Source organism: Lithobates pipiens, unplaced genomic scaffold (assembly GCF_037356315.1).
Source record: "Lithobates pipiens isolate NorthernLeopardFrog02 unplaced genomic scaffold, aLitPip1_a1.2 Scaffold_8, whole genome shotgun sequence".
Lineage (NCBI taxonomy): Eukaryota > Metazoa > Chordata > Amphibia > Anura > Ranidae > Lithobates > Lithobates pipiens.
Window position 1 is genome coordinate 538,182,643 of NW_027507903.1, and position 26,691 is coordinate 538,209,333.

Here is a 26,691-nt window from a genome sequence, read left to right on the forward strand (position 1 = left end):
GTGGAGGGCCATCCAGCCCAGCACTCCAGATGCTTTAGAGGTTTTCTCGCTGTGCAGACGACCTGGCCACCGTCCATCCTGCCTGCCGATCGTATTTCTCTCGCATCCTACATACATCTCCGAAAAATCCCCTTGTTTGCGATCCTGGGAGGTGTAGCAAGATGACACCAGATGCATCATTTTCGGTCACGCAGTCCAGTCAGCGGCCATCTTGGTGGAGGCTGGAGCCTCCAGGGGAAGTGACTGCACTTCCGGTTGGCTGCGGCTCCAATTTAAAAAAATGACAAACAGCTTTTAATGCTCCCCTCACTATTGGAAACCCAGGAAGGATGACACGTGGCAGGTGCGGGTGTGTCCACCAACCCGCAAGGGGTCAGCTGGGGGCAGGACTGGAGCAAGAAGGGCTCTCTAAGCAGAGGAATCCCGGTGGCTGGTCAGGTCGGACACTTCTCCACCCTGCCCTGCAGATTCTGCATGTCAGGATAGCCCCAAGGTAAGCCAGAGCACTCTGGAGTCACAATTGCATTGTCCACCACCAACCTCACTCAGTCTCTTTGTGCTTACTTGCAGGCAAAGGCCCCAGAGAAAAAAGTGCAGACCAGAGCAAGGCATGCGCCTCTTGCGGTCACCGGTTTTACCGTGAGTGGAATAAGCCCCTATGCCAAAAATGCATAAACAAGCTAAGGAGTCACAAGGCTTCCTTAAGGACATGCTTAACTCCTTCAAAAAGGAAATGAAGAGCACTATTGAGCCAATACGCTCAGCAATAGAGAAGCTGGAGGTGCCAGCAAGCTCTAGCCAAACCAGTACCCCATCTACCAGCAATGTATATATGCCTTTGGGTGGCAGAGAAGAGGTGGATCAGCCAGAACAGGAGGTCGATTCAGATAACTCCGAACATGACTCCGAGGGCGGCTTATGCTGAGATTCCGAGGAAGATCACTCGGCATGGGAGGGCACCCTATTTCCCTCAGATGACACGGATAATCTTCTAAGGCTCAGTATCCTCTAGTGTGACTTGTCATGTTGCTTGGGACTGCAAAGTCATGTGAAAAGTCATACCTCATGACTTCCAATGAGTACCGCTCATATCTGCAAATTCAGAGTGGTCCCTGCACTACTTTGGTCCCACTGATGCGACTTGAGGTCCAAAATTGAGGCAAAATCACGTAAAAAAAATTGCAACTTTAAGATCGCAATAGTGGAAACCTAGCTTAAAGGCTATAGCAGACCCACTGGGTATTATGGATGAGCTCCGGCTTGTTCGCACAGCCCACGTGCAGAGCCCACCAGCAAGATGGCACTGTGCTAATCGCAGGCAGTGAGACATTATCCCGATGCATGGCCCCAGAGATTGGGAAATGTCTCACTGCCTGTGATTAGCGCTGAGCAGTGCAGACTTCCTGGTGGGCTCTGCATGTGGGCTATGCAAACACGCCAGAGCTCATCCTTACTGGGTAGCAAAGAGCCACAGGGCTTTCCCTGCATGACAAAATACACAAGGGTTTGCAGCTTAGAAAAGCCAGAACATTTCCGGTGCATCAAACTCTCAAAAGCATAGTCAAGAGGGAGTAGGATAAGCCAGAAGAGAAGCTCTTCATACCAGCTGTGGTGAAGTGCAGGTATCCATTTGCAGAGGAAGACACCAAGACTTGGGCCAAATGTCCCAAAGTAGATGCTGCCCTCGTGAGAGTCTCAAACAAATCCGACTTGGCTTTTGATGATGTGGAGCATGGGAAGCGGGGACGGTGATTTTGAATCCGGCAATAGCTTCCATCTGCACAGCTCGCACCCTGTTACCTGGCTGTCTCAACTGCAAGAGTTGCTAGGAGACACACCAAGGGAAGAATTAGGCTACTTTCACAGTGGGGCGGATGGGTGTCGGATATGGGGAGGGGGTGGATATATCTAGCGGCACTTTACTGTTGTCTTAGCTGCGCTTTTTGCCCGCTAACCTAGTGGCCGGAAAAGGGTTGACTGCCTGCAAAAGCAGCGCTTTGCCAGCGCTGCCCCATTGATTTCAATGGGGAGGGGCACTGTAGGAGCTGTGTATACACCACTCCTACAGCGTTGCAATGATGCTGCTTGCAGGACTTTTTTTTTTTTTTTTATTTTTTTTTTTACCGTCCTGCTAGCACAGCGCTCCAGTATGAAATCCCTCAGGCTTTCACACTGGAGAGACAGGAGAGGCTCTATGCAGGCAGAGGGGCAGCTTTCCTAACGGCTGAAATAGTAAGATATCTTTTAGGGCAACGGCCGTACTGAGGAGAACCCTGTGGCTGAAAGTCATAGGAGGGGACGTCGCCTCCAAGAATAGGCTGTGTGGGATCCCATTCACAGGAAATTTTCTGTGCCATCCATACCTGTAAACTGTCTTGGACAGGATTGCAGCTAAGAACAAAGGGTTCCCCCAAGCAAAAAAGAAGCAGGGGAAGGCGCCCTTTCGTCATTCCAGGAGATTTAACAAGGAAGCTGCTCAACAGACTATTATGTGGATTATGTGCTAGACGCCAGAGTAACCAAAACCTTCCCGACAGAAGAAGAGAATGAGGCAGTGCTAGGACTGATGATGTCCTCGATACCAGCCATCACCTGGGCACAGCTCCACATGAGGCCTCTACAGAATCACATTTTGACCCAGAGGGGTGGTGATTCATCATCCTTAGAGATGTCTATTTCTATCCCTCAGTTGGTCAAACAATCTCTTCATTGGTGGCTCAATCCGCTCCGTTACGCCAAGGGGTGCAGATGGACGCAAGCCAACCGTAGTAAGGAGGAGCCTATCTCTCGGATGCTGCCCTGGAAGACTTCTTAGAAAGAGTTACCAGGTACCTAACTCGGTACACTTAGGGGTGTACTCACTTTTGTTACCAGTGGTTTAGACATTAATGGCTGTGTTATTTTGAGGGGACAGCAAACTTACACTGTTATACAAGCTGTACACTCACTACTTTACATTGTAGCAAAGTTTCATTTCTTCAGTGTTGTCGCATGAAAAGATAAAATATTTACAAAAATGTGAGGGGTGTACTCACTTTTGTGGTATACTGTACATGATTCTGAACAGAATGGCTGCCCTATCGCAGTATATCTGCTATGCTGCGGTTCCAAAGTGATTAAGGGGAAAGCTAGGGGGTCATGCATACAGGGCTTTAGAAAAAACAAGCTGCAAAGCCACTACCAAAGCCAGGAAAAAACAGCTGTAAAAAGCTTTTTGTATTGGCGTTCATGCACGTTTAGCCACACTACCTTTTAGCTGCGTTTCTCTGCCTCTATTCAAAATCAGTGGTTCCCTAATAGAACCCATTGATTGAATACAAGTCAGATCACGATGATCCGACTTGCGGTGTGACTTGTACGCTGAGGATCTTAAAGGGGAACCCCACGCCAAAATAAAAACGGTGTGGGGTTCCCCCAAGATCCAGACCCTTAAAATCCTGGTATGGATTTTAAGGGGATCACCCACGTCGGCGTGGGGGGTCCCCACAAAATCCATACCAGATTCTTATCCGCGCATGCAGCCCAGCAGGTCAGGGAAAGAGGGAGGATGAGCGTGCGCCAGAAAGCAGACCATCACCCTTTTTTTATTATTTTTTTATTGCATTAATTTTTTTTTTCTGGCTCTTTCCTGCCACCCAGGTGACCCTGAAGTTAGAAGAATCTCAGCTGCCTGACAGCTCTCAGCTGACACAATATCAGATCCAGTGTGAGGAGGAAGACAAGTTCCTTTTACTCTACACGCTGCTAAAACTCTCCCTCATCCGTGGCAAGACCATTCTATTTGTTAACAATGTGGAAAGGAGTTACCGGCTCAAACTTTTCCTGGAACAGTTCAGTATTCCAGCTTGTGTGCTAAACTCTGAACTGCCGGTTCAGTCACGGTACGTCTTAAGAGCCTGGGTTCAGCTGCCACTAGGGACGCTATCTGAAATATAGTTTGTATGTCTCTATGGATGTACTTTTGTTTGTTTTAGGTCATCTGGTTTCTTTTCAGATCCCTAAAATTATGTTGCCGTTTTTGTTTTAAAATATTTGGTTTGGTTTCTTTGTTTAGTGGAAAGGTTAATACTGACTGTAGGTTATAAAGCACATTCAGCATGATGGTCAGTTCAAGTTTGCATCCTTATACTACTCCACTGTCATGTCTAAGGACAGTTGAAATGACAGTATTTCTAAGCACATCAGGTGACATTTAAGGCCATGACACCTTAAAGTGTTACTAAACCCACAACAGTAAAATTATGTATGTGCAGTAAAGCATGCTTGTTATATTCACTGTGGAGCCTAAGGGGCTAATCCTCTGCATTGTGTAAAAAGGCTGTTTGATCCTTAGTATATGATGTATCAGAGGGGTTCCTAAACTTTTTAATCCAAGGACCCAAGTAAGAAATTTTGTTACCGTACAAGAGAATTGTTTCCAAAATGCCCCTGAAGCCAAATGAGTAAAAAGGACAGGACAAAGTAGGCTAGGTTTACTACACGGTCATGTGGAGACCCATCAAACACATCTGCTACACATTTTGGGTACCAACCCACAGTTTAACAGACACTTGTGTTTGAAATGCAGTCAAGGTACTTGCAGGTTGATCAGTTCTGCAAGCAGAATTTCAGTCAGTCATAATCAGTAAGTATCTGATGCTGACATGGAACTAATGCTTGGCTAGCAATCTTTAGAAGACGGCATGGTTTATGTAGAATCCGTTCTGGGATTTGTGTAGAGATAAAGGATTAGCACGTGTTCACTTTGCTAAGTTCATTTTAACTTGGTTAATGAAGTAAAGCTAAAGGAAAATACACTTTGCAATGAATATCCAGTCATGTCCAAGTAAAATGGTAAAAAACAAAAACGCAATTTTTGCTTGCAGGTGATTTTATGATTGAATGTGATCTAGCTTCACCTTATTCACTTAGCTAGGTGAAAAATACACCTTGCAAACAGAAAAAGCAACTTTGTTTACTGAATGAGATGAATCTTTGCTCTCATGCTTTACTCCTTTTTTTTAAATCAACCAAAATGCCTTTTGTGCTGTGAGAGTACGTTGGCATTTCCCCACAGTATTATAACTGATGTTTTGGTCCTGCAGATGTCACATTATAGCACAGTTTAATCAAGGTTTCTACGACTACATCATTGCAACAGATGAACATTCATTAGCTGAACCCAGCGGGAAGGAAAAGAAAGCAACTGGAAGAAAGAAAAAAGGAAAAGGAGAAAAGTGAGTTTTATTGTAAATGTAAATTAGATGTAAATCTCAAACAATGTAACAACTTGCTAAAGGCACTTACTCATCTGTCCTGCCCTCTCTACTGCCGCTACTGAGTGGGCAGTATTGTATTGTATTTTAAATCCACTATACCTGTAATTCCACGTCTCCCACTGAGTTACTAAGCATTCATTTTCCTATATTTGCTATATAACCATCTATATCCGGCCCATAACTGTCAATGAATTGCTGATTGGTTGTACATAGCAGCGCATGATCTCCTATTTCCTCCAGATATTGCTTCTTATCTACTTACATTGCTGCTGCATTTTTCTTTTCAGAGGCCAGGACAGTGAGTATGGAGTATCTCGGGGCATAGACTTTCAGAATGTGTCTACAGTACTAAACTTTGATTTCCCCCAATCTGTTGATGCCTATATTCACCGAGCTGGAAGGTACTTATGATATCAAGTACAAATTACATTTTTTTTTCCTCCCCTTCTGGGTTGAATTTTCTTAAATTGCTTTCTCTTTTAGGACTGCTCGTGCCAACAACCCAGGTGTGGTCCTAACATTGGTGGCACATACAGAGCTCTCTATGCTTGCAGAAATTGAGGAAGCTCTTGGTGGAGGTAAGGCAAGCCATAGATTATGCAATTATTTTTTTTTTTTTTTTGGAAAGAAAGTAAATTGCTCGATTTATCACCATCAAAGTAGTTAGCGTTGATGGCGGTGTCCCCCTCGCAGCACTATTGTGTTCTGGCAATGGGAAGCCTTCCCAGCCAGAAGAGCACAACGATTAGTGTTGCTGGCTATATCCGACACCACTAATCATTTGGAAAAAACCCAAAAGACGATCGATAGAGCCACTTGTGTACAGCCAAGATGCCCTATACATGGATCGAAATTCAGCCGGTCCTGCTGAATCGGTTAAATTTTAATCCACGTATAACCGGCTTAAGCTTGTTACCTGGACATACTGGCATACATTTGTCGTAGCTATCATTAAATGATATTTTGCTGCGACTCATACTGTAAATCTTGGATTTATCACAAAAAAAACTAGACTTGCACAGAGACCATTATTTTCGCAGCCAGATTACCCAGATAATGAAATGCCTTCAATTTTGCTTCTGTATGCAGATAACCTAATGTAATTGTTATTGTCAGTACTTTATAGACCTAAAAAAGGTGAAAGTACACAAATCCTTCTTGGTTCCCACCCTCCCCAAGGTTTCACTTTTCTGTTCCTCTGGGTCAGAATCTCTTTTCATGACTGCTGTAAAACAATAAAAAATGACAAAAAAAAAAATTGTTTAAGTTTTGATTTGCATCTCTGAAAACAAAGGGAGGTAGATAAATTAAGAAAAATGTGGTTGCAGAGGCCAAAAATGACTCCTGATTTAGAGATTAGATAAGTGCTTTTTTTAATTTCTTCAGTTTCTCTGTCAATAAGCAAATATTTATCTTGCAGCTGGTACCGGGGAAAGTGTGCTGCGTCCCTACAGGTTTCACATGGAGGAAGTAGAGGGCTTCCGGTACCGTTGTCGGGTCAGTAGGACTGAAAATATAGGCGTGTTCTGCCTGGTTTTCTAGGCTGTCTTTACAGGAAGAAATGTTTTGTATTTTAACAATGTATTTAGCTTTTAGTTTATTGTTTATCTTTAAAAACAAGGCACAGTATATTCTACCGATGTCCTATAACATTTTTATGGAGTTTTTCACATTGTCCCACATTGTGTTTTTTTTTTTTGTTTTTTTTTGGAAACTTCTCTGGCAGGCTTATTTATATTTGGTTCTTCAGTATGGTGGCTGACCTAGAACATGCATGCAGCTAGTGAAATCTGAAATTTTTATGTGAAATACTTATTTCTGTGGCTTATAAAATATTAAAGACTGTCGATGAGCTTGATAGCCAGACAATTTGCATTTTTAGAAGGGTGCCAGTAGAGTCTTCCCTATTTTTCCCAATAAGCCACAAAAATGATCAGGTGCTTGATGGTAGTGACAACATTGTAGGAAAATGAAAATTGGGCAAAGCAGTGGACCTTAGTTGCTAGGATTTACTCCTGGGGAGAACTATAGAAAAGCTGCAAATAAAATCCATAAGCTCTTGGGTCCAGGTGTAGCTGTGTTGATTATATTACCAGGCATAAACCATAGGAATAGCAGTATTGGTAAACAAGAAGTAGTAGTTAATTGAAGAAAGGGTTACGTTTTCCCAGAGGGATGGGTCAGATGTGTCACAGCCAATTGCATTATCCAAGCCCCCTCAGACACTTCAGGTTTTCTGTCATTTTAATCTCGATTGGTCCAGTCTCGTCACGTGAAACATGTGGTCATAACTATCGGACCCACAAGGTTGGCTTTCTCCCCGTGTGTCATCTCCAGACGCCCCTACCAACGTTGTCTCCATGGGGTAAATTGCCACAGCCTGCGGTCCTTTACTTTCTCAGCGCCGCTACGGCCATCCACACAGTGGCCCCCCTCCCCCCCCCCCCCCCCCCGAGCGGCTCCTGAAATCCCTGGCTCAGCTCAGCTGACATACACAAACATTGGAACCTGTGAGTGGCGAGACACATCTTGGACCTTTCCTATTGCGGACAAGCAGCCACCACATAACCTTGGAAGTTAGTTTTAACAGCTGACACATGCCAGGTATGCTAAACAACACAGCTACACCTGGACCCAAGAGCTTATGGATTTTATTTGCAGCTTTTTGCTGGGGGTGTGATGACGTCACTCCTGCGAATGCGTGCAGTGGCCACCATTTACGGCACCGTCTCTGAAGGTCTGGCGCTGTATGCCGGACCTTCAGAGCGCATGCGCCGGTAATGTCACCGGCTGCATACATTCTAAATATCTCCTAAACTGCAAGTTTAGGAGATATTTACAATACCTACAAGTAAGCCTTACTATAGGCTTACCTGTAGAAAATCCGATCGCTCAGTGACGTACAGCATGTACAACGGGACTATAAAGAGGCCAGTAGTCAATAGCTTTTGTCTCGTAATTTATTCTGAGCATGCGTGGCACTTTGTTCGTCGGAATTTAAACGATCGGATTTTGTTGTCAGAAAATTTTAGATGCAGCTCTCAAACTTTGTGTGTCGGAAATTCCGATGGAAAAAGTCCAGTGGAGCTCACACACTTGGATTTTCCAAAAACACCATCCGGTTGCACATTTTCCGTTGGAAAGTCTGTGTACAGAGCATAATGGTGATATCTCTGTTCCCAGGCCTGCACACCTGCTGCAGCCATTATGAGGGTGTTCCACTCTCTCTGTCATTGTGATGAGCATTCTTCTCAATGACCACTAACATAAGGGGTTTCTTCTCTCACGGTGGTGTGGTTAACATAGCTTGAGCTGTAGATAGTCAATTTTATTATGGGTGCTGTTACTTGAAAATGAATTCAAGGGTTCCTTCGTGGCAAAAAGGTTGCCAAAGGCTGAAGTAGTGAACACTGCTAAAAAAAAAAACTTGCGGAGTATCTGAGTCTGCATTCCAGGGATACAAGTCACCACACCTTCCTGTGACTGTTACCTTCAGGACAGAAATTAAGGAGGAAAAAAAAGGTGATTGGGGTACAAATACCACTGTGCACTAAAAAGGGGATTTAACATAGTAATTGTAAAGATGTGAAGCCAGCTTAAAGGTTTGCAGAGTTTGCAGTTTTTTTTTTTCTATTAAAATCAATAGAAACACAATGAAACACTGGTTGATGTGCATGTCATTGCGTGTTTTTAACATGCATTGTAATGCACTTTGTATTAAATGTTAAGGGGCATCACAACTCATCAATACATTTTCATATCTGTTGACTTGCATCTTAACTCTGACATACATTTTGATGCTTTTCCGTTGATTTCAAGAACAAAAGCATTTGTGTGAATAGGCTCTTAGGATTAAAGGATAAGTTCACCTTTTGTAACGTGTTACATTTTACACCCATATTTAGTGTGTGTAACATGTTACAGATGCACTGGCCCCCATTATGACGGCTTGGGGGGGGGGGGATCTTCTAACCCACTCACCCCACCCCCGCTTTCTGTCACAATCTGCAAAAAAAAATATTGCAGCCGTGCGGGACTCCACCCACCCAGCCACGTCATTCATTCACCATGTTCTATGAATGGGAAAACGACAAATCCCAACAGCCTTTGCGGCTGTCGGCTTGTAGTTCTCAATGAACCACCACAGCGCTGTTGAGCTTTGTAGTAATTCATTAAGGCTTCCTGTCACTGTGTAACTGCCTGACTGTATCGGAGGTACAGGCAGACAGATACACAGACCAGTCTTTAGGAGCATGCCATTACACCCATGATCTACTCATTGTGGGCGCAATGCTTAACAGGTCCATTACAAAAAATATAAATGCATATAGTTTTGCCTGCAAAAATAGTGCATTTATTTTTTTGTAAAGGTGAACTTCTCCTTTAACACAAAGTTGTATTTGTTTTTTGAATTCTGAATCTCCCACTGGCTTTCGAGGTTCCTAGGGGGTAAGTTTTTCTCTTTAGTTTCTGGTCTGTTTTCACACACTTTGGGTTTTAAACACTTCAAATTCCAAATCTGTTGCATCCTCAATAAAAAAGGTAAATGTCTGACTGGGAGATTGGAAACCCAAAACATATGAGAAGACCTGCTAAATGAAGCACATGATCTTAAAACTAGAGTGTTTTTCGAAGATATCTCGTACAATTTGAATATCGGCAAAAAGTTAATTTATGTCAGTAATTTAATTCAAAATGTAAAACTCCTATATTTTATATAGATGCGTAAAGCTTCCTTCACACGGGACAGATCCGTGATGATCCGCCCCGTGGACATCTGCTTGCTCAGCGGGGATCGCTCCGTCGATCCCTGCTGAGCAGGAAGATGACGGGTCAGTCTCTGCAAACTGTGCAGGGATGGACCTGTCGGAGCGCCGCTCTCCCCTATGGGTGATCGGACGATGACGGACTGTAGAGTCCGTCATCACCCAATCCAATCTGCAGATGGATGGAAAAGTAGGTTTTTCCTCCTCCACACTTTTTTTGGATCGGAGCGGGTCAGATGTCAGTGGACATGTCAGCGGGCATGTCACCGCTAACATCCGACGCTCCATGGAGGTCTGTGGAGCATCCGTTCAGGTCCGCCTAAAAAAACTGACAGGCGGACATGAATGGATCATCCGTGTGAAAGAGGCCCTTACACTCAGTGATGTTTCAAGCATTTTTCTTTTTAAAGCAGAGTTTTGCCTGCAAAAAATGTAAATTTTTTTAAAATAAGGACACTTACCTGTCCAGGGTGCCGGCATCTTAAGTAAGAAAATCAGGGAGTGAAGCCTTGCGGCTTAACAGCCTGTTTCCCTATTGCGAAAGCATGAGTCGTGCTGCAAGTTCTGACTGGTTCCTGACATCTTCTGGGACCTGTGTGTCCCCCAGAAGACAGCGGTGGGGATGGAGGAGGGGCCGAACATGTCGCAGATCGCTGCGGAGTCTGCGGCAATCTTTCACAGAAAGTGGGAGCACATTCCTGGTAACCAGATAAGCCGAAGTTCCATTTTTCATTTTTGCATGGAACTCTAATTTTGATTATTATGACTTACAGCTAGTGAAAACCCAAAATTCAGTATCAGAAAATTTGAATATTACATAATACCAATAAAAAAAAAAAAAAGTATTTTCAATACAGAAATGTTGGCTTACTGTAAAGTATGTCCATGTATGGTATAGTATACGCTCAATACTTGGTTGGGGCTTCTTTTGCATGAATTACTGTATCAATGCGGCATGGCATATAGGTGATCAGCCTGTGGCACTGCTGAGGTGTTATTGAAGCCCAGGTTGCTTTGATAGTGGCCTTAAGCTCATCTGCGTTGTTGGGTCTGGTATCTCTCCTCTTCCACTTGACAATACCCCACAGATTCTGAGTTTTAGGTCAGGCAAGCTTGTAGGCCGATCAAGCACAGTGATACCATGATCATCAGGTATTGATACTTTTGGCAGTGTGGGCAGGTGCCAAGTCCTGCTGAAAATGAAATCGGCATCTCCATAAAGCTGGTCAGTAAAGTGAAGCATGAAGTGCTCTAGATATTCCTGGTAGAGGGTTGCGCTGACTTTGGACTTGATTACACACAGTGGACCATCACCAGCAGATGATATGGCTCCCCAAATCATCACTGACTGTGATGAGACGAGCTGAAGGCTGCTATCAAAGCAACCTGGGCTTCCATCACCCCCTTAGCAGTGCCACAGGCTAATCACCTCCATGCCACGCCGCATTGATCCAGTAATTCATGCAAATGGAGTGCCACAGGCTAATCACCTCCATGCCACGCTGCATTGATGCAGTAATTCATGCAAATGGAGGCCCGATCAAGTATTGGTATTGTGCATACTATACAGTACATGGACATACCTTTCTGTAAGCCAACATTTCTGTATTAAAAATCTTTTTGTTTTCTTTTTATTGGTCTTATGTAATATTCCAATTTTCTGAGATACTGAATTTTGGGTTTTCACTAGCTGTAAGCCACAATCGTCCAAAATTAAAAGAAAAATGTTTGAAATATATCACTCTGTGTAACGCATCTATATAAAATGAGTTTCACATTTTTTAATTGAATTACTAAAAAATATTAACATTTTGATGATATTCTAATTTTATCAGATGCACCTGTATATGAGCTCTTCAGAATCTTAAAATCTGAAACGCCAATTGTGGGTAGACTGACATTTTTAATTCCGCTTTGCTTCTTGCAGTAAGATCAGCTCAATTCAGGGTTCCTCAGCTAGACAGACAGTTGGCTTGTACTTGGAAGTGCGGAGTGATAATTAGGCTGTTTGTTTTTTTGCGACTATTTCGGCTAACAGAAATTGTAACTTTGGCTGTTGTCTCTTCCCCCTTATAGGATGCAATGAGGTCAGTGACCAAACAAGCTATAAAGGAGGCACGTCTAAAGGAGATAAAAGAGGAACTACTCAACTCTGAGAAACTAAAGGTTGGGAAAACCCTGTGGCTTTCTGTTTTATAATAACCAGCCTCTGTTATATTTATCTTTTTATGTGAAATTCTTAATACTGTCTATCTGCCATATCTTGGAAGGGTAAAAACCCAGCTATGTTAACTGTATGCCGAGGTGGGCCAGGCAAAATGTTTCCTTTTAATAATTTTGAGTTGGTCTGGAGCCAAAGTAAGTTTGAGTGCTTTAGACTTTGTTTTGTTGACTGGTAAGTTTGACACTGACCCAAAGTCGGAAAAGACCACAAAGAGGTTAAGAAGAGTGGTGGGGGGGAGACATCAAGCTCTCATTGACAAAAAGCATACGTTTTATGTGTTCTCCAGATATTTTGAGACCACAGATATCCGAGTTTGCAAAGATGCTTAGGGTTCAAGCCCAAAAATGAATAATCTAGAGAAAAGAGGGCATTCCTTCCTAGTGCCGTGTCTAATAGGAAAGGGGTCCAAGATGAAGCCTGCATATTTCAGCGTAGCCAAGGGCTGGCTAATGAGCCGAAGGCCTGGTTCACACTGGTGCGACATGCGCTCCAACTTTGAGAGTACCGCCGCATGACAAGCCACGGCCCATTAAGTGCAATGGAATCGTTCTAATAGGAGTGACTTGAGTCGCTCCGATTTAGAGAGAGGTTCCTGCACTACTTTTGATTTGACTTCATCACATGCCAATGTGAACCAGGCCGAAAACCAGAACAAATTTATTTTGTCAAAATCCTACTTCCAGAGAGCAGGAAATAGTATCAATAGCCTTGTGGACATCAAGAGACATTCGCATACCTGGGTTTGAGCAAAAATCTGTAAAATGGATGAGTTGGATTGCTCTATGCACATTATCGCTACCTTTCCTTAGTGGTACAAAAAAAAACACCCTTGGTCCTTTATGGATAAGCATTCCCAAAAACTAGTCGAGTCTGATTGCCAATAGAGATGTGAAAATATTCACCAAGATATTTAGGAGAGATATTGGTTGGTAATTAGACCATGAATGTGGTTCACTATTTGATTTAGGGAGCATGACCAAATTGGCCTTTTAACCACTTGCTTACTGGGCACTTAAACATCCCTCCTGCCCAGACCAATTTTCAGCTTTGAGCGCTGATGCACTTTGACAATTGCGCGGCCATATAACACTGTACCCAAATGACATTTTTATCATTTTTTTTCCCCCACAATTAGAGCTTTCTTTTGGTGGTATTTAATTACAGCTGGGAGTTTTATTTTTTGCTAAACAAACAAAAAAAGATGCAAAATAAAATAAAAAATCATGTTTAATAGTTTGTTATAAAATTTTGCAAACAGGTAATTTTTTCTCCTTCATTGAAATGCGCTGATGAGGCGGCACTGGTGAGGCGGCACTGGTGGGCGCTGGTGAGGCGGCACTGGTGGGCGCTGGTGAGGCGGCACTGGTGGGCGCTGGTGAGGGGGCACTGGTGGGCGCTGGTGAGGCGGCACTGGTGGGCGCTGGTGAGGCGGCACTGGTGGGCGCTGGTGAGGCGGCACTGGTGGGCACAGATAAGGCGGCACTGGTGGGCACAGATAAGGCGGCACTGGTGGGCACAGATAAGGCGGCACTGGTGGGCACAGATAAGGCGGCACTGGTGGGCACAGATAAGGCGGCACTGGTGGGCACAGATAAGGCGGCACTGGTGGGCACAGATAAGGCGGCACTGGTGGGCACAGATAAGGCGGCACAGATAAGGCGGCACAGATAAGATGGGCACAGATAAGGCGGCACAGATAAGATGGGCACAGATAAGATGGGCACAGATAAGATGGGCACAGATAAGATGGGCACAGATAAGATGGGCACAGATAAGATGGGCACAGATAAGATGGGCACAGATAAGATGGGCACAGATAAGATGGGCACAGATAAGGCGGCACAGATAAGGCGGCACAGATAAGATGGGCACAGATAAGGCGGGCACAGATAAGGCGGCACAGATAAGGCGGCACAGATAAGATGGGCACAGATAAGGCGGCACAGATAAGATGGGCACAGATAAGGCGGCACAGATAAGATGGGCACAGATAAGGCGGCACAGATAAGATGGGCACAGATAAGGCGGCACAGATAAGATGGGCACAGATAAGATGGGCACAGATAAGGCGGCACAGATAAGATGGGCACAGATAAGGCGGCACAGATAAGATGGGCACAGATAAGGCGGCACAGATAAGATGGGCACAGATAAGGCGGCACAGATAAGATGGGCACAGATAAGGCGGCACAGATAAGATGGGCACAGATAAGGCGGTACAGATAAGATGGGCACAGATAAGGCGGTACAGATAAGATGGGCACAGATAAGGCGGTACAGATAAGATGGGCACAGATAAGGCGGTACAGATAAGATGGGCACAGATAAGGCGGTACAGATAAGATGGGCACAGATAAGGCGGTACAGATAAGATGGGCACAGATAAGGCGGTACAGATAAGATGGGCACAGATAAGGCGGTACAGATAAGATGGGCACAGATAAGGCGGTACAGATAAGATGGGCACAGATAAGGCGGTACAGATAAGATGGGCACAGATAAGGCGGTACAGATAAGATGGGCACAGATAAGGCGGTACAGATAAGATGGGCACAGATAAGGCGGTACAGATAAGATGGGCACAGATAAGGCGGTACAGATAAGATGGGCACAGATAAGGCGGTACAGATAAGATGGGCACAGATAAGGCGGTACAGATAAGATGGGCACAGATAAGGCGGTACAGATAAGATGGGCACAGATAAGATGGGCACGGATGGGTGGCACTAAGGGGCACTGGTAGATGGGCACGGGTATGTGTCACTGAGGTGCAGCACTGTGGAGGCAGATTGTGGGCACTGATGGGTGGCACTTTTTTAATATTTAGGGGGCAGGTGGGCACTGATGAGCTGGCCGTGATCGGGACTTAAGTCCCTCTCACGGCCGCCGGTGATCGGCTTTTTTTTTTGGCTGACAGAGCGAGGAGGAAAAATAGCCGATTACCGGCTCTGTTGTGTCACATGATCAGCTGTCATTGGCTGACAGCTGATCACGTGGTAAGGGGTCGGGATCGACCCCTTGCTCCGATCCGTGATCAGGCGAGTCTCATAGACTCGCTGATCACAGAGCGCGCCCCTCAGGGGGTGCACAGACCGCTCGTGCACGTCTATTGACATCGTCTCGGCAAAGCAGGTCCACGCTGTAGCCGTCATTCGGCTATAGCGCGGATCTCCAGTGGTTAATGATTCAGAGGGAAAGGGTTGTCCAGTTTTAAGTTTGTTAAAGATACACCGCAAATGCGGTATAAGATCAGAGAGCTTTTTGTGTAAAATTAAAAAAGACAGTGTACCTGTCTGGGTCTGGCCTTTTACTCACCTTGGCAACCTTGATTTCTTCCATGGTGATGTCCACATCCAACAGATCCCAACTGTGGGCGGAAATGTTATAGTAAGTTTTAAGGGGAGCCTTTTGCACAGTAGCCTCTAAAGCAGCACAGTCTACTTTTCCCCTGACACTCATCTCACAGGTGGATGTCAAGTTTGCTAGCAAACCAGCTGGTCAAATAGTATTTTGTGGGCTTTTGAAGGAAAGAAGCTTGTCACTAGAAAATCTATTTGGGCAGAGCGAGTCTAAGTTTATGCAAAGTCTGACATCAAGCAGGTGATTAAACGTACACATCTGATAGATACAATTTGCTATAAATGTTAGTTTTTGTTTTTTGTGTATTTAAAAAAATAAATAAACAGTCAGGTGTAAGCTTGGTGATGCTGCCAAATGTAAATGATTGCTTTGTCCAGCATTACAGGACAGCAAAGTTTGCAACTGAAGTTCTTGGGGCAGTAAAAAAAAAAAAAAGTATTTGATCCCCTGCTGTTTTTGTATGTTTGCCCACTGACAAAGAAATGATCTAGTCTTAATGGTAGGTTTATTTTAACAGAGAGAGACAGAATAATAACAAACATTTCCAGAAAAATGCATTTCAAAAAAGTAATAAATTGATTTGCATTTTAATGAGTGAAATAATTATTTGATCCCCTATCAATATGCAAGATTTCTGGCTCCCAGGTGTCTTCTATACAGGTAACTAGCTGAGATTAGGAGTGCTCCAAATCTCAGCTTGTTACCTGTATAAAAGACACCTGTCCACAGAAGCCGTCAATCAGATTCCAATCTCTCCAACATGGCCAAGACTAAAAAGCTGTCCCAAGGATGTCAGGGACAAGATTGTAGACCTACACAAGGCTGGAATTGGCTACAAGACCATCGCCAAGCAGCTTGGTGAGAGGGTGACAACAGTTGGTGCGATTTGCAAATGGAAGAATCTTTTATAATAACTTTCAATCTCCCTTGGTCTGAGACTCCATGCAAAATGAGGAATCGGCCCAGAACTACACAGGAGAATCTTGTCAATGATGTTAAGGTAGCTGGGACCATAGTCACCAATAAAACATTTGGTAACACACTACACCGTGAAGGGCTGAAATACTGCAATGTCCGCAAGGTCTCCCTGCTCAAAAAAATCACAGGTACAGGCGTGTCTGAGGTTTGCTAATGAACATCTGAATAGTTCATAGGAGAACTGGGTGAAAGTGCTGTGGTCAGATGAGACCAAAATCAAGCTCTTTGGCATCAACTCGCCGTGTTTGGAGAAGGAGGAATGCTGCCTATGACCCCAAGAACACCATCCCCACCATCAAACATGGAGGTGGAAACATTGTTCTAGATATTTTTGTTGTTATTCGGTCTCTCACTGTTAAAATCTACCTACCATTAAAATTATAGACCGATCATTTTTGTCAGTGGACAAACGTACAAAATCAGCAGGGGATCAAATACTTTTTTACTCACTGTATAATCCACCAGCATGCTTATTTAGTTCAATACTACTACAGTGTGAAAAATTAAAAATCTTGCTGGAGCTGTCCTTCCTGTAGCCCAGCTTTGGTCCTATTCAAGCATATTTCATGTCTGCTTCCAGTTTGAATGGCACCCATTTTGGCAGATAATAGCATAACATCTAAATAATTTTTACATATAATAAACCTGTTTTTCAATTTAAATAGAATGCCAAACAAATCAAGCACTCTTTAGTTATTTGTTCAATGTAAAATGTCTGAAAATGATACTAGTGTAACTTCTTGAAATCTGTCTTTATATTTTCCCACAGTATCCTGCCTAGTATACATCAGACTGTCAGCTGGAGATTAGCATTTTTGAGCCAGTCAGACCAGGTTGCACATTGCTGTCAATCTAATGTGTAGAGAATGGGGAGATGTTTAGGCAGCTTACAGTTGGAGGAAGTTAAAGAAAGGAGCACAGCAGTGAAGTGATGCTTCTTGATAGTTGGCAAGCAGGCAGGTGACGTAGGAAACGGAAAAGCTGTGGTAGTGCATAGTGGAGTTCCCTTCCAAGCTGTATAGCGTGGCAAGGGTGTAACTGAGCAGAATTTTAAAATATTTTAGAACGTAAACTGCTAACATGCTTGTGGGTCTGTCTTGAGTCCCATTGAACTGCTCTGATGATCAGAGAACATATAGGACTATATTAATGCTTTATAACCACTGAAAAATGAACAGGGCTCATCTGAGGTCAGACAGTGATTCATAGCTCCATGTTCTTTCCAAAGCACTCTGACCTAACACATTGACACATTGCAGCCTTAAATAACCCAATGTCCGAGCTTCAGCCATTAACCTTCAGCATCTGACATCTCTTATCCATACAGTGAGCAATATGTATCTCTTCTAAAATTATTTTCCCTTTTCAGTATACCATGTCAGGTCAGATATTATCTGAAGGTCAGTTATTTTGCTGGAAGTTTGGGTCACCCAGCAACTGATTAAATCTCTGAATTTAGGGTTGAAAGCTCCCTGCAAAATTTCTATTTCTACCCCATGATGTCTCTAGGAAGTGAGGCAGGCTAGGAACTGTGGATATCTCTCAGTAAATATGGCAGCAAGCATTATCCACCCATAACTAAATGATAGTTTTGAACAGTTTTAATCCATGTATTATTTTCTTGGTTCTTGTATAGTTCTGTGAAATCAAATGTTATCCATGTTTTTTGCTGATACAATTTCTTTATTTAATTGTGTTCAACATCTTCAAAGTGAACCTTTTTTTTATTTGTTTTTTATCCATCCTTCTATCTGCAGACATATTTTGAGGATAATCCACGGGATTTACACCTTCTTAGACATGACAAGGCTCTGCACCCAGCAGTAGTGAAACCTCACCTGAAAAATGTTCCTGAATATTTGAGTAAGTATACATTCTCCTGGTGTATCAGTTACCATATATACTTGAGTATAAGCCAAGTTTTTCAGCACATTTTTTTTTGTGCTGAAAAAGCCCCCTCGGCTTATACTCGAGTCACTGTGCCCATCTACAGCCTCATGTGCCTGATCTCACGGCGCTGTGACGTGCAGCCTAGTCGGCAGCCATGCAGTGTAACAACCCTGCGCCTTCTTCTTGTCCGTGATAGGCGGAACGCTGACTCACTGCTGGGAAACTGAATCAATGTTCCATCACAGAGGAGGAGGCGGGGCTGTGTTACACTGCACGACTGCCGACTAGACTGCATGTCACATCACCGGTGTTCTGGCGATCAGGTACCTGAGGCCACACAGATGGATACAGTGGGGTATGGAGATGGCACAGTGGGGCTGCAAATGGGTACAGTGAGGCTGCAGATGGGTATTGTTGACCCTCTTTTCCACTTAGAGTAGCTGCTGCATTTCCCACCCTAGGCTTATACTCAATAAGCTTTTGATAAAATTAAGTGCCTCGCCTTATACTGGAGTATATACAGTATATGTTCCCAGTTACTGGGCGACCCATTCTTTGACTTGGTAAAAGTGGAAGGCTTGCTTTAATTTCCTTCCATGCAGCACATTCTCAGACTTCATCGTAAATATTCTGTGCTCCTCACAAAAATCTAGAAAAAAAAATTCCAATATACAGCACCATAAGTATATTAATCAGTGCATATATTTAGACCATCTACTGATAAGCGGAAGAAAAATAGAGAGAAATGAAATGACTGCCACTTTTGAATTCCTTCAAAAAATTCTTCTTGCCTGGCTGTTGTGTTTTAATGTCTTATTTTCTTTATAAGAAAATTTATCGGAACAGCTAAGTTAGACCTTCAGGAAATATTAAAGTAACTACAGGGAAAACTTTTTTTTCCCCCCCCCCATTTTGGATAGAGCAAGGCAGGGTTATAGCCCATGTGAGGTATTTTTTATTTTTTTTTTATTTTGCCGCCTGTGTCCTATTGCAGAGAAATACCTTTTACTTCCTGTCCCATAACCAAACAGGAAGTGAGAGGAAATCCCTGAAAATTAAAGGAATTCCTTGGTGAACCCCAGGCCACCATAACTAGTGTCCCCATTGGAAGATTTCACCTCTAACTTTTCTGGGGACAAGCCAAAATACGGGATTTTCTTTACTTTTACTTTCAGTGATGATGGTAAACAGGACAAATAAAGGAGGTAAATCTCCCTAATGGGGCACAGGCAGTAATAAAAATTTACAGGGATTCTAATACCTCTCCATTCTATCCAAAACTATAATAAATATATAATACTATAATAAAACTCCTGAACATCCTATATAGATATTACTGAGCTTGACCTTTTTTTTGCATTTTTTTTTTTCTATAGTAAAATAACGACACTGTAGGAAAACATAAAAATTTCAAAATAAATCCTTAACTTATATTTCCTTGTTTTTAGCTTTTTCCATTGTATTCACTAATCACAATATCCTCACTTGCTGTTATGTTACTGTTTCTCACAGTTCCACCTTCCATGCGCTCTGTCATCAATCTTCTGAACAAGAAGAAAAAAAGGCTAAGACTGAAGCCAGGAGGGCTTTCCAGGTTTGCTTCTAGCAAGGTGAGAGCTTGAGGGTTTCTCTATCTGGGGTTTGGGTTTACTGCAAAAATGGGTTTGTTGTATATCTAGCAGGTTTAAAATGTTTGGTCCCAGCAAATGAATGCAGAAATTTGGTAAACTGGACTATGTTACAGTAATGCACTACCTGGCGTTTGAACTTAGGTTAGCTTGCTTAGAATGGTCAATGGTGGTAACTTTATGTGCCCTTACTTTAAAAGGGTGGTTTCCCAGCAGCCATTTGTCATTTTGCATTGGAGTAGTTGTTGAGGGGAGCTGACAGTCATTGCAATATGGCAGGCATATATATGCTTGTGTACAACATCCCTACACCCATTCTCTGAGACCCAGACCTGACTCTGTGGACTGTCTCGCTTTTATTAAAAAGAACCAGTTTTGAATATAGCCATGTCTTCAAACCTTCAACTTTTTCAACTTTTAATTGCTATCTGCCCACATCTAAAACGCCATAAAAATTATACTGGCTACCATTACCTAGGTGCCATACAATGTGTCCACATCTGGAACTGCCAAATTCCTAAAATGTTTGCTGTAGTAAAAATCCTGTGTTGCTTTTCAAAGTTTGCTCAAGTACTATACAATAAAATAAATAATTAAAATAAATGTGTGCTTTGTTAAATGTCCCACATGGCACTGCCCAACTCCCCATGTCTTTTTTTGACAATAGCATGCATATTCGTTTTGCCACTGGTCAGAATTTTTTGGAAACTGACAATTTTTTATTGATTTTCAAGAAAGGAGGACAAAAATAAGAGAACAAAAATGAAAACATAGCATTTCCAAAATAGAGTACAGGAAAATACATGGTACAGTAATGATCATACTATCAGATTTCTAGTGCAACAAACATTGCAGCCAAGGGTAAGGCTTATTGACGACTTATGTAGCTTACAGCCCCTGACGGCAAGCTCAACTATCGTATAGTAAAGCGGCTGTATTAGTGTCCATCCTGTAAAAGAACTCTCTAACAAATGGATGGGAAGAAAATAAATAAATAAATAAAAGTAGAAGTAGGAGCAGTAGAGATGACAAAAGCTTAGTCAGGAAAGGGAAAGTAAGATAAGAAATAGAGTGGTAGAAGGCTAGGACAACCGCCCGCCCTGGGGGTCCAGCACCGCCTCCAAGATATCCCTCTCAGGCATCGTTAGTCTCCGTGGGGAGAGAATTGTGGGTCATAAAGTTGGGGGAGTCTCCAGTAGGACCCAAGGCTCCCGTATTCTATTGTGCTTGTCAAGAGTGTAATTTAGGGATGCTGTCAGGTATTCCATTCTTTTAACATCTCTGATCCTGGTGTGTAACTCTAATAGGGAAGGGGGCTCCGTCTCTTTCCACTTTAGGGCCACCAGACAGCGTGCTGCAGTTAGCACATGCGACAGTAGTTTCTGCGACAATTTAGAGACGGAGACAGGCGGTAAGCCTAGTAGGAAGACCTTCAGGTCGAAGGGGACCTCGGCATCGAAGATGGATCGGAGCAGAGAATGCACCATCAGCCAGTACGGGACAAGTAGAGCGCAGGTCCAATAGATATGAAATAGCGTTCCCCTGTCTTTATAGCAATGCCAGCAGCGAGAATCAGCCAAGGGATATATGGAATAGAGCAGGCCCGGGGTCTGGTACCAATAAAATAAGATCTTATATTGATTCTCTTTATATAGCGTACAGATGAAGCTCCTAGAAGCCTGCGACCAAATGCGCTGCCATGTGGTTAAGGGTATAGTTTCACCCAGGGCCTGCTCCCACCTACCCATATAGGCATGTCATGGCCCAATTGGTGATGTAAACATGATCAGGAGCTGATAAGTGCGCAAGATCATACCCTTCGGGGATGAGCCCTCTAAACATATTTTTTCAAATTCGGTTAAAGGGGAGAATTGAAGGTTGGCTGCCAGGGATTGTGCATAACGCCGTAGTTGCAGATAACTGAAGGCCGGCCTGTCTGGGTAAATTAAGTGTTTTGCAGGTCCTGGAAGGATTTTAAAAATCTAGTTCTGGGGTCTATCAGGTGACCATAGTGGAATAGACCTTTTTCCATCCAGAAGGTGGGACATCTGTGAGGTCAGGCTATCTGGGACATTAGGCGTGAACAGAAATGAGGTCACCGGAGAGGAGGCAGTGGTCACTGGTCAGAATTTTAGCATCAAGATTTGCCTCCCACAGACTTCAATGTGATTTGTTGCAAATTTCAGACTTAAAATTTGTTTTTGTTTTTTTTACACTTTTTTTCATATAACTTTATTGCTCGGTAAAAATTGAAGATTGAATGTGAAGTGGTTAATGTTTTTTAATCAATATGTGTTTATCATAAGATAAAACTATTATGTGCAACAAATCATAAATAAATGAATCAAAACGAGTAATCCTAAAAAAAAAAAAAAAAAAAATCTGCTGCATTACAAATCTGATTCCCAAATTCATTATATTCATTATAATGGGAATAGTGCGAAAAGGGAAAGTAAAGGAACAAAATGCAACAGAAGGTTGGTGATACAGAATATCGGATTATTATAACTGATATCTATAATACACGATTTCAAATTGTTGATTTATGTTTTTGGAGTTAACATTATTATTAGAGCCCCAATATGCTTGTTTTTGGGTCTCACCCCCCCCCCCCCCCCCTATATTTGAGCAGTTCTAAACTGCTTTGGGCCTTGTTGGCTTTAGAGCAACATGTTGTGTGTGATATAAGCAGGTATACTGTATGTATATGTATGTGTATATATATATATATATATATATATATATATATATGTGTGTGTGTGTATATGTGTGTGTGTGTGTGTGTATATATATATATATATATATATGTGTGTGTATATATATATATATATAAAAAAATTAATAGTGTATATTAATAAAAAAAAATATTTTATATATATATATATTATAATTTTTTTTTTTATTAATATACACACACAACATATCAATTTTGAGCTACCTTCATTTTATTTTTTTTCTTCAAGTCTTCCTTTTTTTTTTTTTTTTTTTTTTTACCCTTAAATGGTGCTGTCTGTTTGCAGTAGCAGCAGCTATGATACCCACAAAATAAATGATAGGCAAAATTTGTTCAGCAACTAGCTATCATTAAAATGCAGCAGAATTTTGATCAACGCTATGGTTGAATGCTTTCGCTGTTATCGGTGGAAGGCATGTGTTGACAGCAGCCTAGTAACGGATCACTGACCACAGCCCAGCCCAGTCCAGCTGGCAGTTTGTTCTTCATCCACTGTCAGTTTTCTACTGTAAGTAATCTTGGCAACTATAAAGCCTCCTGATCACCTACAAATGTATATCAGCATGATGCCAACCCATGCCATGTGTCCTGGGATCCCCTGTCCATTGTAGATGCCCAGGACATTCATGGTGTCAGCAGAGTGTATTGTGGGAGATTAGTGAACATCAGTTTGCTGATTGTCCTTCTGAACAGTGAACCTGGAAGCTATGAGCTCTTATCACTCGCAGGTTTACCGTTGTCATTTCCTGCCCTCCCTATCCTGTTCTGTGCTATGTTGGCTTCCAAGATGCACAGAGATGACATTAGACACCTGATGTCTCCTTCAACAGAACCTGTCATTGGCTGTTATGTGGGGTATAAGCCCCATTGTAATAGCAATAAGGTTAAGTGAAAGATTTTTCATTTTGTAACACTGTTTAATAATTTTTCAATTGCTGTATTCAAATGGGATTAGCCTTACTTACTGTTGGATTAGGGTTTTTGCTTTAAATGCCGCTGCTTGTATGGTTTAATTTGTTCACTGTGGAGTTGGTTTACATTTGTGAGTGTTAAAAGCGTTGACTGGGGATACAATATAATGTGTTTGATATCAACACGTGAGCTAGATGGGGATAATTTTAGGGCCATCATTCAATGTTCACTCTAAACTGATGACACCTATATAAAGGCTTTCAAACATATATAATGTAATATGTTGGGGTTGATTTACTAAAACTGGAGCATGCAAGATCTGGTGCAGCTCTTCAAATAAACCAAACAGCTTCCAGTTTTTTTTTTGTCAAAGGTGAACAAGCTGAAGTTAAAAGCTGATTGGCTGCCATGCACAGCTGCACCAGATTTTGCGCTCTCCAGTGTTAGTAAATCAACCCAATTGTGTTTATATGCACCAACCTGAATTTGCGTGTATACCTTTATACACAAATTATATAATTTTTTTTCTCCTGAAAATAGACGTTTATTAACCACTTGACCTTTGGAAGATTTACCCCCCTTCATGACCAGGCTTTTTTTTTTTTTTTTTTTGCAGTACGGCACTGCGTTACTTTTAACTTACAATTGCGCGGTTGTGCAAAACTGTACCCAAATATAATTTGTCATTTTTACCCATAAATAGAGCTTTCTTTTGATGGTATTTGATCACCTCTGTTTTTTTTTTTTATTCTTTGCACTCAAAAACAAAACAACAATTTTGAGAGAGAAAAAATTGAAAAAAAAACTTTCTTCATAAATTTATGTCGATTTGTGTTCTGCTACATACTTTTGGTAAAAAAATAAATCCCAATCGTATATTGATTGGTTTGCACAAAAGTTATAGTGTCTACAAACTAAGGGATACTTTAAATTTTTTTTTTTTTTTTTTTTAAACTAAGAACGGCGGCAATCAGCGACTGATATCTGACACTTTTGACACTTTTTGGGAACTAGTGGCACTAATGCATTGATCAGTGCTAAGAAATATGCACTGCACTGGCTGAGAAGAGGTTAACATCAGGGGTAATCAAAGTGTTAACTGTGGGCCTAGCGAGTGTTTTTGTGCACTGTGTGGGAGGTTCTTTTACTAGGGGAAGAGATGGAATTTGTTCCCTACTTTGCAAGGATAGAAATTCCATTTCTTTCCTCTTAGAATGGTGATCTGCCTTGTTTACGATCGGCTTCTGCTGAGTGTAATCACAACAGAAGTGAGCCACCAGCGTTACACATGCATGCTCCCTACCCAGACGTGTCGGATCACGTATATGTTTGTGATTCGGTGCACAGGTGCCGCCCTGTAGTAGTAAAACTGATATAGGGTGGACCTGATGCGGTTAAACAATATCGCTAATAATTTATGACATATAAAATTGCAGTTGCCAGCATTTTATTTTAAAGGTTTCCGCTTTCAGAGCATCTATATACAATTTTGGGGGTTTTAAGTCCGTCCTAAATTGTGCATTTTAATTTGTGTGAAAAAAAGTGTCTCTGGCAGTAAAAGTGTTAAAGCTGAAGCTATAGATATATAAAGAACAAAAGTTGATGCAGTTTTGTATTCAGTAATCCATACCTAAATTTATATTTTCAATTGCAAGCAGTATAAGTCCTGGAATTTTACCTGCTTTCAGCCTGTTGGTCCAACCGTGTTGCACTGTTTATGCACTAAAAGGGGACAGGTCGATAGGAGGAGAGAGCTATAAAGTGATAAATTTGTCACTCCTCTTCTCCTGTCACTGCCTATTTACAGGCAGTGAGAGGGGAGAAGACCTATATGTGTTAAGTAGAGAGAGAAATCAGGTTTTCCCCTCTGACAAACAGAGCTGTGCTCTATTGCAGACCTGTGTAATACTCAGAACTAGATGTACAGAAATACAAGTCTTTTCACAGGTAAAATTGCTGTGGAATATTATGGCATCTGTGTATTTAACTGTTTTCTTGCAGTTTATCTTTAAATAAAATGCTTGTGGTACCGTACTTTTAAAAATGTAATTCATGTCTTCTTTTTCTAGTTCAAGAGGACACAGAATCCACTTCGCACATTCAAATATACAAAAGGAAAGAGGCGTGACAGGAAGGAATCAGAGCAGACCTAGAGTGCAGGAGCTGTGCCGTTGGTTGGATTGTGTTGGATGAACTTTCAGACTCGTCTGTGATATTTTAACTGAAACAATGTAAATTTAACCCACTGAAGTGGAATCGCCAGGCATTGTGGTATTGTGAGCTTACCAGGTGTGCATTCCACGGTATTGGAGAAGATACCACGAAGATTTTGTATAATGGCGTGTATACATGGTCTTATGTAAATAAATAAATCTATTTTTGTGGAAGCCAATACACAGGCCTGATTGTGTTAGAATGAACAGGTATATTGCACTTTCTCTGTGTAGAAATTGCCCCATTTTCTGTTATCCCCAACAAAAATACAAAACCTTTAGGCTGGATCCACATAAACAGTGAAAGGACACCTGGCAGGCGGCACGGACCCAAAAGCAAGATGTTAAATGTAGTGTGCTGAGCAAAATTGCTTAATACACATGTGAGTGATTGACAGGCGGAGCAGTGACTCAGGCCTGGGTTGCGGGTAGCTGCAGTTGGCCTTTCATTTCTGTTGATCCTTTCGCAGACCTGCCTCACTCTCCTTCAAAACCTGTCAATGGCTGCAGGAAGGTCCCATTACACATTGCTGTGAATTGGAGGCTTTGTGGTGCAGCAAAAAAAGTAGAGCATTCACGATCAGCAATAACTCCTGCTAACATGCCCCATAGAATTGAGTGAGGTTGTGCTGCAACTGCATTTCATGGATGCTGTTTCACATTGAAATCCCTGTTTAACCACTTCCCGACCGACGCACGCCGATGTACGTCGGCAGAATGGCACGGAC

General features: G+C 42.3%; 1 protein-coding gene across 1 annotated transcript in view; it reads left to right on the forward strand.

Annotated features, from left to right (window-relative positions):
• Window positions 1-26,142, forward strand: part of DDX56 (DEAD-box helicase 56) — a 43,855-nt gene extending 17,713 nt beyond the window's left edge. The window contains exons 6-14 of the mRNA XM_077469671.1: window positions 3,640-3,881; window positions 5,085-5,216; window positions 5,546-5,659; window positions 5,742-5,836; window positions 6,679-6,755; window positions 12,101-12,190; window positions 18,344-18,449; window positions 19,989-20,086; window positions 25,820-26,142. Of these exons, the coding sequence (XP_077325797.1) occupies window positions 3,640-3,881; window positions 5,085-5,216; window positions 5,546-5,659; window positions 5,742-5,836; window positions 6,679-6,755; window positions 12,101-12,190; window positions 18,344-18,449; window positions 19,989-20,086; window positions 25,820-25,903 (1,038 nt within the window). The 3' untranslated portion in view covers window positions 25,904-26,142. The remainder of the gene's footprint in view (window positions 1-3,639; window positions 3,882-5,084; window positions 5,217-5,545; window positions 5,660-5,741; window positions 5,837-6,678; window positions 6,756-12,100; window positions 12,191-18,343; window positions 18,450-19,988; window positions 20,087-25,819) is intronic.
• Window positions 26,143-26,691: the final 549 nt, after the last annotated feature.